This window comes from Ornithorhynchus anatinus, chromosome 5 (genome assembly GCF_004115215.2).
Source record: "Ornithorhynchus anatinus isolate Pmale09 chromosome 5, mOrnAna1.pri.v4, whole genome shotgun sequence".
NCBI classification, from domain to species: Eukaryota; Metazoa; Chordata; class Mammalia; order Monotremata; family Ornithorhynchidae; genus Ornithorhynchus; species Ornithorhynchus anatinus.
Genome location: NC_041732.1, coordinates 97,661,763 through 97,683,161, shown reverse-complemented (window position 1 = coordinate 97,683,161; position 21,399 = coordinate 97,661,763). Strand labels below are relative to the sequence as shown.

At 41.1% G+C, this 21,399-nt stretch overlaps 1 protein-coding gene and 1 non-coding gene across 2 annotated transcripts in view; one reads left to right on the top strand and one right to left on the bottom strand.

Moving 5' to 3' along the window:
• Positions 1–21,399, bottom strand: part of L3MBTL4 (L3MBTL histone methyl-lysine binding protein 4) — a 437,216-nt gene that overhangs the window by 279,288 nt on the left and 136,529 nt on the right. The window contains exons 11-12 of the mRNA XM_029064475.2: positions 18,698–18,783; positions 15,847–15,957 (exon numbers count right to left, since the gene is read on the bottom strand). Of these exons, the coding sequence (XP_028920308.1) occupies positions 15,847–15,957; positions 18,698–18,783 (197 nt within the window). The remainder of the gene's footprint in view (positions 1–15,846; positions 15,958–18,697; positions 18,784–21,399) is intronic.
• LOC114812424 lies at positions 11,945–12,082 on the top strand. The gene has a single exon (XR_003760077.1). It is a non-coding gene; the product is annotated as a small nucleolar RNA SNORA7 (small nucleolar RNA).

The window sequence follows — 21,399 nt, the reverse complement described above, 5'->3', positions numbered from 1 at the left end:
GCAGCAGAGAGGTCAAGGAGGATCAGAATGGAGTAGGAGCCATTGGATTTGGCAAGAAGGAGGTCACGGGTGACCTTAGAGACAGCAGTCTCGGTAGAGTGGAGGGGACGGAAGCCAGATTGGAGGGGGTCTAGGAGAGAATGGGAGTTAAGGAATTCTAGGCATCGATTGTAGACGACTCGTTCTAAGATTTTGGAAAGGAAGGGTAGTAGGGAGATAGGACGATAACTGGAGGGGGAAGTGGGGTCAAGAGCGGGTTTTTTTAGGTTGTAGTAGGCAAGAAGCAAAGTGAGGTAGAAGGAGGCGAGGTGATTGAGTGCTTTAAAGCCAATGGTGAGGAGTGTTTGTTTGATACAGAGGTGGATGGGCAACCACTGGAGTTTCTTGAGGAGTGGGGAAACATGGTCTGAATGTTTTTGAAGAAAATGATCTGGCAGCAGAGTGGGTTATGGATTGGAGTGGGGAAACGACAGAAGGCAGGTAGGGTCAGCAGGAGGCTGATACAATAATCAAGGCAGGCGTGGATAAGTGCTTGGATTCATGTGGTAGCAGTTCGGATAGAAAGGAAGGGGCAGATTTTAGCGATGCTTGAAGGAAGAACTGACAGGATTTAGTGATGGCTTGGAATATGTGGGTTGAATGACAGAGAGGAGTCAAGGATAACACCAAGGCTTGTGAGACAGGAAGGATGGGTAGTGCCATCAACGGTGAATGGAAAGTGAATAGGACGGCAGGGTTTGGGTGGGAAGATAAGAAGTCCAATTTAGCCATACTTAGTTTGAGGTGATGGGAGGACATCCAGGTAGAGATGTCCTGAAGGCAGGAGGAAATGCGAGGACAGAGAGGGTGAGAGATCGGGGCTGGAGATGTAGAATTGAGTATCATCTACTTAGAGATGGTAGTTGAAAGCCGTGTGCAGTGCATGAGTTCTGCAGAGGAGTAGACGTAGGTGGAGGATAAAAGGGGACCCAAGGGAGCCCAGAACTGAACTGAACTGAACCCCAAGGGACATCCCACACTACGGGGACAGGAGGCAGAGAAGTTGCGAAGGAGACTGTGGAAGGGAATGGCAGAAGAGGAAATGAGGACTTAGTTGGGGAAGGCTTCTTGGAGGAAAGGGCTTTTCTCCCAATCACTGCCTGGCCTCTTTGAGCACAGGACAGTAGGGCAGAGCACTGTACTAGGTGGTTGGGAGCTTGGGAGAGTATAACAATTAATGGACACACTTTCTGCCAACAGTGTGCTTACAATCTAGACAACAAGCTTATAGTCTAAATTGGGATTCAATATCTGTTCTCCCTTTTACTTAAAACATGAGCTATAAGTGGGACCAGGACAGCCAGTGCTTAGAAGAGTGTTTGACACATAGTAAAGGTTTAATAAATGCCATAACAGTAATACGACTAATAATGGTATCCACTGGGTGAAACGCACTGTACTAAATGCTTGGGAAAGTTCAATAGTCTGTGATATCTTCTCTGCCCATAAGGCGCTTTCATCCTCATGGAAGAGTCAAAGATAAAAATACATTTACAAACTGAAGAATAAGAATAAATGATTGAGTGTACAGCAGAATGTACACATATACACGGATGCTAAGCAGGCGTATAACCAAATAGCAATCGGATTTATTGAGTGCTTATTCTGAGAAGGGAACAGTAGTTAACAGATATGATTCTGGTCCTTCAGGAACTTGCAATCTAGCTAGAAAATGCAATTTCTAGAGAGGCTTTGAAGCTCATGTGACTTTACATTTAGGAAATAATTAGGGAAGATTTGCTGGAGTAGACAGTATTTCAGGGGGTCTTTGAGGAGCGAGAGAACTGTGGAATGGAAGACGAGGGTAGAAAGAGTTTCAGGATGGGGAACAGTGTGAGTGGCAATCAATCAACTGATATTTATTGAGCACTTACTGTGTACAGAGCAGTGTACTAAGCACTTGGGGGAGTACTATGTAATAATATAACAGAGTTGATAGATACATTCCCTGCCCTAAAATGAGCTCACAGTCTAGAGGGGGAGAATGGAGGCAGAAGAGCGAAAAATGAGGTATGGTAAAAGAAGATAAGCTTGGAAGAAATGAAGAATGGAAGCTGAAGAACAGGACATAAAGGGATCCAATCTGGACGATGGGGGCAGTTAATGGAAAGCTTTGAAGCCAAGTGTGAGGAGTTTTGCTTGAAGTAGAATGAAATGGGAAAGCAGTGGAGGGTGGCAAGGAAAACATAAGATGATGATTTGTGCACCAATGGCCAATATAGTTTGGTGTACTTTCCCAAGCGCTCAGTCCAGTGCTTTGCCCACAGTAAGTGCTCCATAAATAGGAAGGAAGGAAGGAAGGAAGGAAGGAAGGAAGGAAGGAAGGAAGGAAGGAAGGAAGGAAGGAAGGAAGGAAGGAAGGAAGGAAGGGAAGAAGGAAGGAAGGAAGGAAGGAAGGAAGGAAGGAAGGAAGGAAGGAAGGAAGAAGGAAGGAAGGAAGGAAGGAAGGAAGGAAGGAAGGAAGGAAGGAAGGAAGGAAGGGCCAGGAAAACTATTGAGGAGGCTGATATAATGGCCTAATTGTGATATTAAGTGTAACACAAGGGAAAACGTTTTCATGTGCACACTGCACGAATTGGCCTCAGCCACACATGTGCTTATAGGTGAACTTCGCCATGAGTGATGTTTTCTTCAAATATGAAAGACTTCATATCTGCAATAGCTGGTGGCTAGTAGGAAAGACAGAAAGGGGCAGAACTGAGAGGGATAGTAAGTCCATCTACCCTAAAATAAAAATTTTGTTCCTCCTCAGAGCCCAAGGAAAAACGTAATATCTAAAATCTACAATTGTTCATCTTGTCTCCCTCTTACGTAGAGCGTTCTCAAGGACATGTTGATTTTATTTATAAAGTCATTTTGTAATGAATGTTGTTATTAATGCTAAAAATTCACTAGCCATTACAGTTAGAGTGTTTCTTGGTCATTTATTCTCCATTATGTACCCATTACTATTATATGATCTAACTGTTTTCAGTAGTAGGATAATGATTCCATAATAGGCTATTCATTTATGCTGTTACAACTTCACACAGATTTACGGTGTCAACATTCCAAGGAGTAATAGAACCAGATCCAACTGCAATGATGCATTATTTTCTTTATCCAAATGCTATATGATATGCCTCAGGCCAACGTATGTGCTCTCTTCTAATAACTATAACTGTAGTATTTATTGTTTACTATTTGCCAAGAACTGTATTAAGTACTGGGGTAGATATAAGATAATCAGATCAGAGACAGGCTCTGGCCCACATGGGGTTCACAGTCTAAGAAGGAAGGTGAACAGCTCCTGAATCCCCATTTTACAAAAACTGAGGCACAGAGAAAGTTTAAAGACTTTCCCAAGGTCACGTAGCATGCAACTAGCAGAGCTGGGATTGGAACTCAGATCCTTGGATTCCCGAGCCCGCATTCTTCTCACTAGGCCACACAGCTTTCCTAAACCTCATTAAAACCAGAGTGAGACTCTTAACGGGGCTGGTGGAGGAACATACTAACTGTATTGTGCATTCTCCAAATACAACACAAAGATTTAACAGAAACTATCTCATGTAATGAGAAACAATGCCTTAGGTTAGCATGATCTGCACACAGTAAGCACTCAAAAATATAATTGAATGAAAGTAAGCACAAACCCATAATAATGATAGTATTTGTTAAGCGCTTACTATGTGCCAGGCACTATTCTAAGTGCTGGGGTAGATACAAGGTTATCAAGTTGTCCCACGTGGGGCTCACAGTCTTATAAAATAGCAACATTATTATTATTATTAGTAATAATGATAATCACTTTACAGATGAGGTAACTGAGGCACAGAGAAGTTAAGTGACTTGCCCAAAGTCACACAGCTGACAAGTAGCAGAGCTGGGATTAGAATTTATGACCTCTGACTCCCAAGCCTGTGCTCTTTCCACTAAGCCATTCTAGAACTAAGGTTCTAATCCTAACTCTCCCATTTGCCTGCTGGGTGACTTTGGACAAGTTACTTAACTGCTCTGGGGCTCAGTTCCCTCACTGTAAAATGATTATTTAATTACCTGATCTCCTTCCTACTTAGACTGTGAGCCCTCGCTGGAACGGGACTTGTGCTCTTCCACTAAGCCACGCTGGTGATTCTTGTGATCTGAGCCCTATACAGTGTTTTAAGCAAGGTTTCTCTTTGAGGTATCCTGCGCCAATCCCATAATAATGATGGCATTGTTAAGAGCTTATGAATGTGCCAAACACTGTTCCTAAAGCACTGGGGTTGATACAAGGTAGATTGTCCCACGTGGGCTCACAATCTAATCACCATTTTAAAGATGAGGGAACTGAGGGACAGAGAAGTGGAAGTGACTTGCCACAAGTCACACAGAGACAATGGAGGAGCAGGGATTAGAGCCCATGACTCTGACTCCCAAGCCTGTGGTCTTCCACTAAGCCTTGCTGAAAACACGGGCCTGGGTGCCAAAAAGTCCTGAGTGTAATCCCCAGCTCACCACTTGTCTGCTGTGTGATCTTGAGCAAGTCACTTAACTCTGTGCTCAGTTTCTCAACTGTAAAAATGGGGATTCAATACCTGTTCGCTATCCCAACTAAAACTGAATCCCATGTGGGATAGGGACCATGTCTGACCTTGCATCTACTCCAGAGCTTAGAAGAGTGCTTGATACAAAGTAAGCACTTACAGATAACATTAGAAAACTTATAATGTTTCAACAAGGGGTAATTCTTCCCTCATTAGCAAACTAATTCTTCACCCACCAGAAACATAATTGAAGCTTACCCTGAACATATTGGTCCTTAGAGAAAAAAATATGAAACTTGCAGTCTCCACTTGCAGGCATTTAAGGTTACTAAGCTATTAAGTTTAGGTAACAAGCTACTCAGGTTGGACACAGTCCTTGTCCCACATGGGGCTCACAGTCTAAGACCCCGTTGGGCAGGAACATATTTAATGTTTTTATTTTGCCTTCCCAAGCACTTAGTATAATTCATTACACATAGCAGGTTCTCACTAGTATTAGTTCAAATTTGGCTGCTGGCATATCGTGAGCAATTCTTCATTTTTGTCTTCATCAACAAGCATATAATATGTGCAGAGAACTGTCCTAAAAATGTGAGGGACTTTCAGCAACTCTGTTGTATGGTACTCTTTGTTTTTTAGGGTTTTTTTTTTAAAGGTTTTTGTTAAGGATTTACTATATACCAGGCACCGCAGTAAGTGCTGGAGTAGATTCAAACTAATCAGATTGGACACAGTCCATGTCCCACATGGGGCTCGTAGTCTTTTATAGATGAGGTAACTGAGGCAACAGAGATGTGAAGTGACTTGCCCAAGGTCACAGAGCAGACAAGTGGTGGAGCTGGGATTAAAACCTAGGCCCCTCTGATACCAGGCCCATGGCTCTATCCCCTAGGCTACGCTCCTTTCAGCGTGGCTCAGTGGAAAGTGGCTGGGCTGGGGAGTCAGAGGCCATGGCTTCGAATCCCGGCTCGGCCACTTGTCAGCTGTGTGACTGTGGGCAAGTCACTTAACTTCTCTATGCCTCAATTACCTCATCTGTAAAATCGGGATTTACTGTGAGCCTCACATGGGACAACCTTATTACCCTGTATCTACCTCAGCACTTAGAACAGTGCTCTGCACATAGTAAGCGCTTAACAAATACCAACATTATTAAAATGAGAGACAAGGAAAATGACTCAATCAACTGCAAAACCAATGAGGCAAAAATGGTTTAAGGGAAAGAAAAGGTGAATGGCTTGTTTGGACATTTGATTAGAAAGGCAGAATATTTTCTATGCTGAGTCTGGTGAAGGGAAGTTTCCTCATTCCCACTTAATCACTTTTTTCACTGTTTTTATTTCTCTATTTGAGTAAGCTTAAATTCACCCAGCAAAAGGCATCACTTTAAGCTCGAACTTCATTATTACAGCTCCTCTGGACTCAAGTGAGCAAATCTATTTCATACTTATCATACAATCTGAAAGATCAGACCTTTGCTTCCAAAAACTTAGAGGACTGTAAGCTCGGTGTGGGCAGAGAATGTGTTGGTATATTGCTATATTTTACTCTCCCAATTGGTTAGTAAGGTGCTCTGCACACAGTGATTGTTCAATAAATACGATTAATTGATTGATTCACTGCTCTACACAGTAAGGCTCAATAATACAACTGCTGAGGATTTCAAGTCTATGGGGAAAGAAAATTAGCTTATAGTGATTCAAACAGTAGCTGAGATGAGAATAGTTATTATAACAATAAGTACAGGAAGTTAAAGGAAGGACGGCGGCTAACGGACAATTAGAGACATTTTGAAACCTTTATTAAAATAAATATAACTTTGTGGAGGCTGGAGTTAATCTAGTATGATGCCTACGTTAAATGCCAAGTGTGAAAAACATCGACTTCACACATAAAAAAAAACTCAGAATTCAAGATTATCAGGTCCATTCTCTAAATTTAACATGGACACCAAAACCAAAGGAAAAATACCTAATCCATATATTAATTTTGTTAGTTCAAATTCCTCAAAAAAAATCAAGACACTTTTCAATTCCTGTTGGATCACTACATGGCCAATTCAGACTCGAGCACTGCTAATATTTTCGAGAATCAAGGTGTTGATCTACAAAGTTTCCAAGGTGTTTACGGAAAGGAAAAATATGAATTACTTTTAAACAAACCCTTACCTGCTTTGACTGTAAAATGTCACAGCTGTGTACCCACAGTGGCCTTAGGCCTATCTTAAAGAAACTTATCTCCTGCTCCTTAGCCAGATTTCAAATAAACCAAAATTCCTAAAAATACTGTTTTACTCTGTTGCCTTGTGTTTCCACTGATATTTTATTGGGCAGCGCCAAAAGGGGGACATGGAGTGTTTTTGCAATCTTAGGTGCTGACTTCTGACTTTGAGTGGAGGGGTGAAAGGGGAGGGAGAGGGGTTGGGATTTGAGTGAGTGCGAGAGTGAGTGTGAGAGTGAGGGAGCGAGAGAGAGAGAGAGGGGGTGTTGGTGGGGAGGGCAGGGATTAAGATAGGGAGGGAGAAGGCTTCAAAGAGGAAATAGGTCAAAAAGCTGCCATTTTGGATCTTTTTGGCTCTGAGTTGAAAGACTCGGGTCTTGACAGAAAGCTGGGATGACCAAGGCCAGAAGCCAAGTTCAAAAGTGCTGGAGGCCATTACCCCATCACCCTTGAGGAATTGACACCCAAAGTGACAATGAACCCCAAATATCAAACTCTCTAAGACAACGACTAAGGGTGGGATGGAAAGTAGCTGGTGAACATAGAGGCTGGACTTTTTTTGAGGATTTTTTTTCATTGTCCTAACCCCAGCACGGCAAGAGAGGCAAGAGAAAAGGACTCATTAGAGTATGAAGTCTTTAAAGGCAGGGATCATGACCTATTGCTTTTGTTATATTTCCCAAGTGTCTTGTACAGTGTTCTACAATAAGTACTATTTGAGTTTTTTTAGGTAATGCAATGCTTGCTGGGTTCATATGATTCATTTTTTTCTTCCCTTTTTACTGTACTGGCTAAGCGCTTATCATGTACCAGGCACTGTACTAAGCATTGAGGTAGAAACAAGATAATCACGTTGGACACAGTCTCTGTTCCACATAAGGCTCACAGTCTTAATCTCCATTTTACAGATGAGGTTACTTAGGCCCAGAGAAGTGAAGGGACTTGCCCAAGGCCACACAGCATACAAGTGGGTGGCAGAGACGGGACTAGAACCCAAGCCCTTCTGGTTTTCAGGTCTGGGCTCCCTCCACTAGGCCACACTGTTTTTGTATCAACAGTACTGTGAAACTCCTCACCTCCAAACTATTTTTTTCTGCTATCTTTTTCACAATTTTTGAAGTGATTACATTTTCCAAATCTTTCCCAAATGGGGATATGCACCATCATATTACTCAGGCGATCCATATTTATAAGCTTGAGGCTTAGAATGAGCAGACACTAATTAAGTAATTCAGTACTAACATTTTATTCTAAATGGCAGATCTTTCAAACAGGCAACCCAGTGAGGAATTTTGTCAAGTCTAATAAATGTTCCCTCCCAAATTCTTTCAATATTTGACCACCACAAACACTCACAGAAGTCATGAGACTTTCTCAGAGGCTAACAGGCCACTGACAGTCAAGCACTGACTCAAAATGTCATTTCTTTACTCATAGGCTTGGATTTAGACTGTTATCCCACACCAATTTCCTTTCATCTTTTGAAACAGAAACAGAAACTGAACTGCCTGAACTAAAGTTCAGTCCTATTTTCCAAATGAGTTGTCAAATGAGCTGTGCTTATTCTTCTTGGCCAGAAGATTGTTAATTCAGATTATGAAATGCCATAAATATGTAGAGTTAATGCATTAAATATGAAAAGTCTTAGTGGAGGGATTTAATTTATAAGTGATTCAGCAGGCCTTATTCTGAAAGCATCTATTTGGAATTCGTTTGTTATTCATTTCATCATTTAGTTGCCGTTCCCACAGGGCAAATATTTATTGAATATTACTTTGTTTTAAGTACTCCTGGTATGTTTATTTGGAGAAGGTCATTTTTCCCAAATAAAGGCCTAATTTTGGGAGAGGATCCATCAACTGGATGAAGACATTACAGAGACCTTCTAATCAACAGCCAGTAGTAGACTTTCAGATTAGACAGAGCATGTTAAGCAAAGCATAATTATGAAGCTGATGGTAAATTGAACAGAAAGATAGACATTCACGGCAGAATTTCATAAATATTAATTATACAAGAGGCAAACATGGTGATTGATAAAAGATTTCTAATCTTCAACACAAGGGAAATATCATGTTTCCCTGGAAATATACAAGATTTCCAGCTCTTCCAAGGCAAAAGAAATCCCACCCCAAAAGCCGTACTCTGTCCTCCCTTGTGATAGGGAAGCAGCAGGATTCTTGGTGAGAGAAGAGGTCTGTGATTTTCCCCTAAAGTTTAAGTTATCTCTTGGGGAATTTTCCCTGCAAAACTGCCAATCCAGCAGGGAAAAGAAGCAAGAGATAGCTAATAAAAAGGAGAAGCAGGAAGGTCTGGTGGGTACAGCAAAGGCCTGAATGTCGAGAGAACTGGGTTCTAATCCTGGTTCCACCACTTTTCCGCCATGTGACCTTGGGCAAGTCACTTCACTTCTCTATGCCCCACTTCCACATTTGTAAAATGGGATGTAAGTACTTTGGCTCCCACTTGCTCAAACTGTGAGCCCAGTGTGAGACAAGACTGTATCTGATCCATTTATTTTGTATCTACTCCATAGTTAAAGAGAGTTTGGCACGTAGTGCATGCTTAACAAATGCCAAAGTTATGATTATCACTTTAATTAAGGTCATTTTAAAAGTATGGTGGAGGGAGTTGTAGAAAGTGATGGACCCCTCATCTCCCCATCCCATCAAGTTCTCCACAACTGCACTCCAGGACTACATCTGGCTAAATCCTACAGAAAATCCTGAGACGTCCAATCTGGGTGGCCAGTTTAGTGGCCCAAATTCTAGGCCAGGTACTCTTGAGGGTCCTCCTGTCCTTAGAAAGTAGTCTGGCTCTTTACCAAACTCAGTCACCAAGAAACATGGCACCTGAGCTCCGAAAACTACCCTCACTTGTCCCCAAGGCTAAGAAACACTTGAACACCCTGTGGCTGATAATAATGACTATGGTATTTGTTATGCGCTTACTATGTGGCAGGCACTGTACTAAGCACTACGGTGGATATGAGCAAATCAGGTTGGACACTCTGTCCCACGTGTGGCTCACAGTCTTAATCCCCATTTTGTAGATGAGTTAACTGAGGCACAGAGAAGTGAAATTGCTTGCCCAAGATCACATAGCAGACAAGCGGAGGAGCCAGGAATAGAATCCATGACCCTCTGACTGCCAGGCCCACGCTCTATCCACTACACCACGCTGCTTCTGAAACTATGGAATATACATGCTAATCACCTGAGAATAAGAGTCGCTTTCCCCTTTATTCCGCTCTTTCCCTTCCCTCCACTTTACACAATAATGATCAATCAATCAAGCAATCTATCAATGATATTTATTGAGGACTTTCAAAAGATCAAGGAAATTAAGGGACCATTTCATCCTTGGATTGGTTTTGTCAAAAGCAAAGATGGACTGACGACAAATGATGCCAGTGGAATCAAACAGAGACGGAAAGAATCCACACAGGAACTATACAAGAGAGATAGCAATATACAAGTATTTGAAAAAGTTCCTTTTGAATTAGAGCCACTCATCATGGAGAGTTAAATTAGATAAACTTTACAATGCCTTGACAAAAATAAGGCACCTGGCTTTGACAGGCTTCTGATTGAGGTGCTTCAGGCAGCTGAATAGGAATCGGTTAGAGTCCTTACCAAATTATGTCAACAGGTATGGATAACCACTCAATAGCCATCTGATTGAAAGAGAGCACTTTATGTTCCAATAATGAAGAAAGGAGACATAACTAAATGCGACAATTATCACACAGTTTCCTTGATCTCACACACCAGCAAGGTACTGCTAAAAGTGAGACAGCTTCGAACGGAGACCTACATGGAACGCTAACTGCCCTATGTTCAAGTGGGATTACAGAAAGGACAAGGGGTGTGAGATATCACTGCTGATGTCCACTGGCTAACTGAAAAGACAAGAGAATAGCAAAAGGAAGTCAGCATGTGTTTATTGAGTGTAGTAAATCCTTGACTGAGTGGATCACAAGGTACTCCGGAGAACATTAAGGAAAATGAGCATGCCAGACCATTTAATTGCATTAATACAGAACCTGCAACAAACAGGAGGTTACGATAAGAACAGAATACAGAGAAACAATTGGATTCCCATTAGTAAGGATGTAAGACAAGGATGTATCTTATCGCCTTATCTGTTCGTCCTTTACACTGAATACCTAATGAGAGAAGCTGGATTGGATGAAGAATGGGGAGTAAAGACTGGAGGAAGGAATATAAACAACCTTCGTTATGCTGATGATACAACCCTACTAACAGAAAGGGAAGAAGATTTGAAGGGCTTATTATTAAAAGTTAAGGAACAGAGCAGAAAGATGGGCCTACATCTGAATGTCAAGAGAACAAAGATCGTGACCACTGGAAGTTTTAACACATTTGTAGGGAATGGAGAGAAGATTGAAATAGTTGACAGTTTTCCTCTCCTGGGATCGACAATCAAAAATAAAGGAACTAGTAGCCAAGAAATACGCCGAAGATTAATGTTAGGAAGAGTTGCTATAAGGAGCCTGGAAAAAAAGTCATAAAATGTGCTGATGTAAAATTGCCACAAAAATACAAATTGTCAACTCTGTGGTGTTTCCAGTGACAGTGTACAGATCCGAAAGCTGGACAGTGAAAAAGCAGGATAGAAAGAACATCGATTCTTTCGAAATGTGGTGTTGGAGAAAGCTTTTGCGAATACCATGGACTGCCCAAAAAACTAAACAAATGGAGTTTTGAGCAAATTAAACCAAACTGGTCTTTGGAAAGCCAAATGACTCGACTTAGAATTAGCGTATTTTGGACATATAATCAGGAAGACTAATTCTCTGGAGAAGACGCTAATGCTAGGAAAAGTCCACGGAAAACATGGAAGAGGCAGACCGGCAGCTAGATGGATAGAGACCATAACGATGATAGTGAAAGAACAGTTAGGAAGGTTGTGGATTATGGCAGAGGACAGGACGTTCTGGAGAAAGTATATCCATGGAGTCTCTATGAATCGGAAATGACTCAATGGCATTTAATAATAATAATACTGCATGCAGAGCACTGTACTAAGTGCTTGGGAGAGTACAACACAATGGAGTTGGTAGACATGTTCCCTACTCACAACGAGTTTACTGTATAAAGGGGGAGATAGACATTAATATGAATAAATATTTATAGATATCTACATATATGAGGGGCCTCTCAGGGTCTCAACTGGAGAGCTTCAAGTACTGTACCAGTCTCGGCTACAGAAGGGAGAGTCAAGCAGAGGCCTACCCATTCCATTCCTAGCTTGGCCAGTGGCTAGTGAGTGGAAGACAATCTGCTACAAGTCCAAATCACCCATGTTGGGAAGCAGCAAAATGGGAGAAAGTCGAGAAAGGAGACTCGAGTTTACTGTGTGGAAGGCGGCAATGGTAAACCGCTTCTGGATTTCTACCAAGAAAGCTCTGTGGATTCTCTACTAGAACAATTGCAGATGGAGAACGGGGCGTTCTGGGAGAGTTGTGATCACGGTGTCGCTATGGGTTGGAAATGTCTCGATGGCATAAGGTAAGACATATATGAGGGGCCAAGGGAGGGGTGAGTACCAACTGTTCAAAGGGAACAGGTCCAAATGTAAAGACGACACAGGAAGAAGAAGGAGCCAGGGAACAGAGGGCTTAATCAGGGAAGGCCTTTTGGAGCAGAGAATCATCTACTTCTATTCCAGATTGTAAGCTTCTTATGCGTAAGGAACGTGACTACTAATTCTGATATACTGACCCTCCCAAGTGCTGAGTAAAATCTTGTGCACAAAAGATGCACTTAATAAATACAATTGTTTGAATGACTGATTTTGCCCTTTCACTAACTGTCCATTTTTTGGAAATCTGGGTGAAGGGGAAGCCAACGTTCCCAGAAATGTTGACTGATTGGAGTGAATCAATTGGAAACCAGGATCAGAAGTGGGTTACACCTCTCTGAATTATTTCATCACTGTCACCATTAGTATTACTATTATTAATAATAATAATCAGATACCAGAAGAAGAGTAGGTAGGTTACAATCATTACTATTAGTTTTATTATTATTAATAATAATAATCAGATACCAGAAGAAGAGTAGGTAGGTTACATCTGCCTGAATTATTTAATCATTGCTACTATTATCATCACCATCATTATTAATGTTGTATTATTTGTTAAGCATTACTTTGTGTCAAGCATTGTAGTAAGCATTAGAGTAGATACAAGTTTATCAGGTTGGGCACATTCCCTGCCAAACTTGAGGCTCACAGTCTAAGTATGAGGGAAAACATACATAAAATTCCCATGCTACACATGAAGAAACTGAGGCACAAATAGGTAAAGTGACTTACTCAAGGTCACACAGCAGGGATGTGGTAGAGCTAGGATTAGAATCCAAGTCCTCTGACTTCTGGGTCTGTGCTCTTTTAACTAGACCACGCTGATCCTCAGGTAATTAAGAATGATTAATACAAATGTGGACATTCAAGTACTTTGATCATATATCTTGAGTGCTTATTGTGCAAGGGTGCTAAACGTTTGGGAGGATACTTTTGTTAGACATTAACTTTCTGCTTGGAAGACAGCATAAAGTTTGTGGACTTCCCTGGCATTCTGCATGGTTAAATCTTGCAAACAGCTATGGAAAACAAAACTTGTCAGGGTGATACCAAAATTGATTTCCAGTACCATAGCATCAACTACTGTAAATGCCAAGCCTGAAAATCAAGTATTACAATCATATCAAAATATACCTGAATTAGGGAATGATCAAATCCTCACCCTATATTTCAAATGGATATTAAAATCAAAGGGTAAAAAGTTGATCTGTAAACTATTTTTGTTATTTTTCGCATTCCTCAAAAAATTAAGATGAGTTGTGATTCTTCCTGCATGAATTTATGGCCAATTCAGAGATTATCACCTTAAATATTTAACAGAATCTCTGAATTGATTAAACACTTGACCTGGATCTGAAATATGTGCTTACAATTTAGCATCCTTCATTTATGAAGTGACAAATCCCAAAGGTTTCTCCCCCCTTTTTTATAGTATTTGTTAGCGCTTACTATGTGCAATCACTGTTGAAACATGGGGGTAGATACTAGTTAATCAGGCCAGATGGAGTCCCTGACCCTTAGGAGCTCACCGCCTAAGTAGGGGGGAGAACAGATATTGAATCCTCATTTTGCAGTTAAGGAAATTGAGGCACAAAGAAGTTAAGTGACTTGCCCAACATCACATACCTGGCAAGTGACAAAACATGGATTAGAATCCAGGTTCTAAAGGCTCCCAGACCTGAGCTTTATCCATTAGGTGACCACCTTGCCCTAAAACATGAATAATTTGCTTCTTTCAGCACAAAGAGTATAAAAATGACATTGCTTTCAGTTTCTTATTGTTATGAAAATGAACCATGCCTTTGGAAAGTGGTTTCTTAATTGATATTATGTGTTTTGTATAATTTAATGAATTTCACAGATCCTTTAGGCTTCCTGGTGCGAAAAATGCAATAAAAATCATTCTTTTTAGTATGTTTGCACTGACTGTCATCTGGAAATGAATACAGAATTGCAAATATTAGTCAGTACATTGCCCCAAAAGTAAAACTTTTTTTACATTCAATAATTTTGATTTGCAATAGACACAATTAAAAGGAATTACTGTTCTAGTAGAGAAGCAGGGTGGGTAATGTAGAGAGCATGGGCCTAGGATTCAGAAGGACCTGAGTTCTGCCTCTTGTCTGCTGTGTGACCTTGGGCAAGTCACTTCATTTCTCTGTGCCTGTTACCTCATCTGTAAGACTATGATACCCATGTGGGTCATGGACTGTGTCCAACGTGATGAACAGTGACTGGCACATGGTAAGCACTTAACAAATACCATGAAAAAAGAAAAAGTCACTTCACTTCTCCGTGCCTCAGTTACCTCATCTGTAAAACTGGGAATACCTTCTGTGAACCCCATGGGGGACAAGGACTGTGTCCAACCTGGTTAGCTTATACCGACCCCAGTGCTTAGTACGGTGCCTGGCACAAAGTAAGCACTTAAAAAAATCACAAAAAGAAAAAGAAAAACTGCATCAGACTGTAAGGTCCTCGAAGGCAGGGACATCTCTAGTATACTCTCCCAAGAGCTTACTTACTATAGAGTGCAATGCACACAGGAAGCGCTTAATAACTACTGTCGATACATTTGCTCACATGACCGGGTATGGAGGGTAAACTCACCTGAAGCTATACTGAAGGTTTAAATGGGGGGAGTTCAGAGAAATGTACCGTTCACCCCATCAGATCCGCTATTCTTTTTGTTTCTGTTCTCGATACAGGCACAGACAGGCGGAAAGTGGGCCCAGAAAGCTATGGTGAGGATCTTAACACTGTGGAAAGAGGTGTACCCTACTGGAAAGAACAGGGGCCTGGGAGTCGGAGGACTTGGGTTCCGATCCCAGTTCTGCCACCTCTCTGCTGTGTAACCTTAGGCATGTCACTTCCCTTCTCTGGGCCTCAGTTTCCTCATCTGTAAAATGGGGATTTGAAGCATATTCTCCCTACGTAGACTGTGATCCCTATGTGGACACAGTGACTATGACCTGATTAACTCTTATCTACTCCAGCACTTAGAATAGTGTTCGGGACATAGTCAGTGCTTACTAAATGTCATAAGAGAAGCTGCATTTTCTAATTAGTGTTTGCAAAGCATTGTATTAAGCTCTTGATGGGCAGTGGGCGGTAGCCAAAAGCAGAAGCAAGAAGGGCCACTCCAATCAGCTCTGCGCTAACCTCGACCTTCTGTTCAGGGACACCAGCACACCTAGCCAATCACCATTGACAAGGTCAGAAGCATCAATCATTCAACCAATCAATCATATTTACTGTGTGCCAAGCACTGTACTAAGCACTTTGGAGAGTACAATATTGTTATATTGGTAGACACACTTCCTGCCACAATGATTTTACAGGCAAGCGGAATGAGAGCAACGTAATTCATTGTTCTTCTCCAGGCTAATCTGCTGGCAGCAACGTCATTCAAAGGAAATAAAAAGGATATCAAATTAAGGCAAAGGAAGCAATATCCCAAAGGCCTCACCTTTATCCTCTGGTCTTCTACATCTACAATGGTGGCTACGCGGATTAATCTGGGATTCCGTCTATCCACCACTTCAAGTTTCATATTTGCCAGGAACCCGTGGGAAGCCCTCTGAAACAATCAGGAGAGATATGAATTAGGCCTATGAGACCCATCCAAGAGAGGCAGCAAGACATGAATGAAGCTGATTATGCAGATTGATGTTCGACAGATAATAAATTATCCGGCAGGCCACTATCAAAGTAATCATTTTTGTGTGAAATTCATTATAATTGGGTGTTAGAAATGGGCTCATTTCAGTAGTGGCAGGGAATTAACCTAAAGCCATTGCTCAAAACAGGCCAAAGGATGAAATGATTCAATGATATATTGAATTTATATAGGGCCTTTGTTCTGAGAAACTCAGAATATAATGGCTCAAAGGCCAGCATTAGCATCGCCATTTTCAAAGGTGGAGAAGGAGGCTAAGGAAGATTAGATCACACAGATAGTGCTACAGCTCAGGACAAAACCCCACCCTGCGGTGTGACCTTGGGCAAGCCACTAAACTTTTTGGTGCCTCACTAAAAATCCAGGTGTGAGAACTGTCCTCCCTTCTGGGATTGGGTCTGATCTGGCCCTACTGTATCTTGTAATAGGAAGTAGCACGGCCTAGTGGAAAGAGCACAGAGAACCTGGGTTCAAATCCCAGCAACCCCCACATCAGTGCTGTGTGACCTTGGGCAAATCACTTAACTTCTCTGTGCCTCATTTTCCTCATCTGCAAAATGAGGATTCAATATCTGTTCTCCCTCTTACTTAGATCGTGAGTTCCACGTGGGACCTTGCATAATCATAGAACATGTAAAGATGGAGCAATAATAAAAGGATTAATATTTTAAAACAATTAAGTGATTATCTTGTATCCGCACTAGCACTTAGAACAATGTTCGGGATATATTGCCTGCTTAACAAATACTATCATTACTATTATTATTACCATTACCATTGTTATCATCATCATCATCATCTACCCCACTGCTAGTTCATGGCTTGACACATAGAAGCAGCGTGGCTCCGTGGAAAGAGCACGGGCTTTGGAGTCAGAGTTCATGGGTTCGAATCGCGGCTCAGCCACTTGTCAGCTGTGTGACTTTGGGCAAGTCACTTAACTTCTCTGTGCCTCAGTTACCTCATCTGTAAAATGGGGAGTAAGACTGTGAGCCCCACGTGGGACAACCTGATTCCCCTGTGTCTACCCCAGCGCTTAGAACAGTGCTTGGCACATAGTAAGCGCTTAACAAATACCAACATTATTATTATTATTATTACTGAGGAATACTAATAATAACATAATTAATATAACTAAGTACTTAGGAATAATAATAATAATACATAATTAATATAACTCTTATCATCATCGACATCTACCCCAGTGATAGTTCAGGGCTTCACATATATTAAGTGCTCAGCAATAATTACTATTATTATTATCACCATCATCTTCAGCAGCAGCAGCAGCAGGCTCCTGGTGGTGGTTCTATTTGTGTTTATAACTGAGGCTTCTTTTTTTAAAAAGACTGAACCTGGATCTTCCAATGCTTCAGTAGAGTTTGAAACACATATAAGCCTGAAACCCTTCTCTTCACAAGTTCCATATTGTGAAGGAGGAGGAGGAGGAGGAGGAGGAGGAGGAGAAGGAGAATCAAGAGACCTGGGTTCTACTCCAGGCTACACCCCCTGACCTGTTGCCACTTCTCTGAGCCTCGTTTTCTCATCTGACAAACAGGATTTCAATACTTGTTCTCCTGCCAACTTAAACTTTGAACCCCAGAGGCAACTGGGAGTGGGTTCAAACTTTTAATTTTGTATCTACCCCAACACTTAGTACAATACTTGTATGTAGTATGTGCTTAATAGGTATTATAATTATATTCTTATTATTATTGTTAAAGATGAAGCAGAAGGGCAGAGATAAAAAGAGAAAAAGGAGAGAAAGCATAGAGAAAAACACACCACGATCAGGCAGACAGTTATTCTAACAGTAACAAGCTCACTTAAATTATTTAATCCACTAAAATTTGAATAAGAACAATAATTATAATAATAACAACTGCAGTACTTGTTAAGTGCTTACTCTGCACCAACTACTAAGGGAGATACAAAAATAAAAGGTTGGACATAATCCCTATCCCACGTGGCTCTCACAGTCTAAAGAGCCAATAAAATAACAGGTATTTAATCCCCCATTTTACAGATGAGGTAACTGAGGCACAGATATATTAAGTCACTTGCAGGTCACTTAGCAGGCAAGGGGTAGAATCAGTATTAAAACCCATGTCCTCTGACTCCCAGGCTCATGCTCTTTCCACTAGGACACACTGCTTCTCACATGTGAGGAAGGGTTGTGATCAACATTGGCTTTTGACAATCATGTACATCTGATACATTCAGGATCCGTATGAGAGACAGAGGACCTGGGTTCTGAGCCTGGCTCTGCCACCTGTCTGCCGGGTGACCTTAGTCAAGTCACTTCACTCCTCTGTGCCTCTGTCCCTCATCTGTAAAATGGGGGTTAAGACTGTAAGCCCCAAGTGGGACAGGTACTCTGTCCAACCTGGTTACCTTGTATCTCTCCCAGTTTTTAGGACTGTGCCTGCACATAGTAAGTGCTTAAACACCACAATTATGATTCAGGAGAAATGAGAGTATCACCATATCCAAAAAACAAATGAACAGAACAAAAAAGAGAAAAAGAAGGCAAGTTGGCCGTGAAGATGTGGACTATACACGGTTCTCCATTTCCTCGCCAGTGGAAGTACCGTCTCAGCTAGAGCACTTTGTAAACTGAATAGCTTCCTGAGAGACTGACCGTTTTAAATACTTTGGCAGGAACCGCTGAAGTCTGTGTAGCTTTCAGATACTCTCTCCAGGAAAAATGTTCAGGATCAGGGTAATCTATATATAAAAAAAGAAAGGAAAAAAGGAACTGCAGTAAATTCTTTTGGTCAAACCAATAAGAAATGTGGTGTGCTTTTAAAAAAAGCTGTTGTATAATTACATTGCATAAGGTCTCAAGTGGAAAAATGGCATTTTAATAGCATTTATTTTTTCTCTTTCTAGCATTCTATTCATACCAAGGAGTTTGCCATTGCAGAATCCATCTTACTTTGAAAAAATAACTCCTAAAAACCTATGTATCAATAGACATTTCTTACTAATGGCATAAAAATCAGAAGCAATGAGTACATGCATATTTCAATCAGCTGTTTTGAGCCGGTTATGGAGTACTAGTGCTCTGCACACAGCAAGTGCTCAATAAATACAATTGAATGAATGAATTTGTTATAAAAAAGATGCATTCACTTCATTGAAAGGATCAATTTCTAAAGTCAATACATCATTTGTGAAAGATGTCCCAGTCAGGTGAGTGACCTTGGACAAATCACTTAGCTTCTCTAAGCCAACATTTCCACACCTGTAGAAACACATCTGATCTCCCTCCCTTTTAATTAATTAAACAATCAATCAATCACTGATATTTATTGAGTGCTTACTGTATGCATAGCACTGTACTAAGTGGTTGGGAGAGCAATAATAGTGATAATAATAATGGCATTTGTTAAGAGCTTACTGTGCCATGCACTGCACTAAGTGCTGGGGTGGATAGAAGCAAATCAGTTAGGACACAGTCCCTAACCCAATTTTACAGATGAGGTAATTGAGGCTCACAGAACTGCCCAAGATTACACAGCAGACATGTAGCAAGGTCAGGATTAGAACCTATGACCTTCTGACTCTTAGGCCCAGGCTCTAGTCACTACGACATGGTACAACAGAGTCAGTAGACAAGTTTCCTGCCCACAACGAGCTTACAGTCTAGAAGGGGAAAGAGACATTAAATAAAAGAAAAATAGATTCTGGAGCCCTGTGTGGGACAAATACCACATCTGTTTGGATTATCTGGTATCTACCCCAGCGCTTAGCAGAGTGCCTGGCCCAGAGTACACACTGAGTGAATAGCATTACTATTATTTCTATTACTGTGCAAAAAGACACTCATCACTACTGAGACAGCTTAGTTCCCTATGAATATCACATTTCAAATATAATGCACCTAAATTTATTTATTCAATTATATTTATTGAGCATTTCCTGTGTGCAAAGCACTGTACTGAACATTTGGGAAAATACAAGAATAAACAATGCCATCGCCTGCCCATAAAGAGCTTACAGTCTTCATTTGAAAAAAAACTGTGAAGTGGAGAATGTGGAATTGTGACCCTAAAGTCAAGTTTCTGGTCACTGCACTGAGTGCTCAGCATTATTTATAGTACTTTCCTGGGTGCATGGCAGTTTGCTCACTGGAGTAATAATAATAATAGTAATGATAAGAATTACAGTCATGGTAATTTTTAAGCTCTTACTATATTTCTGGCACAGTACTAAGCACTGGGGCAGATACAAGGAACTCCGGCTTACCATGTCATGGTTCAGGCTTACAGGCTAAGAATTTTCTCGGCTGTACCCTCTTTTGGGATTCACCTAGGCCTATGCCAAGTCTTCCCTTTGCTTCCACACTCAGCACGCTTTCCTAGGTCCACCTCTGATGAGCGTTTTACAAATCTACCTCCCCAGGTGCAGCTGCAGAGAGTGATCCTCACTTTTTTCAGAGTCCCAAAACCAACAATTTCCCCTCTAAGCTGCCACCTTGAAAATTGACTCTTACCAGTCCTGGAACTGGCCGGGGTTTGACAAGTCTGGTTCAGTCCCGTGGGAAGTATGTAGATACCTTGCTAAAGGGCTTTCATTCATTCAATCGTATTTATTATATTTATTAAGCGCTTACTATGTGCAGAGCACTGTATTAAGCAATTAGAAAAGTACAATACAACAATAAGCACTGACATTCCCTGCCCACAATGAGTTCACAGTCTAGAGGAGGGGAGACAGACATCAATACAAATAGACAAAAATATACATAAGTGCTTTGGGGCTGGGAGGGGGGAAGAGCAAAGGGAGCAAGTCAGGGAGTGGAAGATGACGAAAAGTGGGGTTTCTGGATCAGTCAATCAATCAATCAATGAGTGGTATGTATTGAACACTTACTGTGTGCAGAGGACTGGACTAAGAACTTGGGCTACTAAGCACAATACATAAGAATTGGTAAAACTGCTTCCAATCCACAAGGAGCTTACAGTCTAGACTGCTCTCTTTAGTGGGGTGATAAAGAGGTTATGATAGTGCAAATGCCATACACTTGTATATATCCTTTCAACAATATAGTACATGTTTCTAAAACTAAAAGGACTCTTAGGACACACCAAAGGGAGAATGAAGCACTTAACAGATCTGGAATATTATCAGCTCCACTAGATATGAGTTCAGGGAACCAAAAGATCTTAAAATAAAATCCTATTATATAATAATAATACTTGTTAAGTGCTTACTATGTGCCAAGCAGTGCTCCTAACACAAAATGAAATGTTTTCTTTCCTGAGACCTAATCCATAACTACTGGAATGGTTCAGAAGTTCAGGAAGGTTATGCAGCCTGTGACTTTGCAGTTCTTTT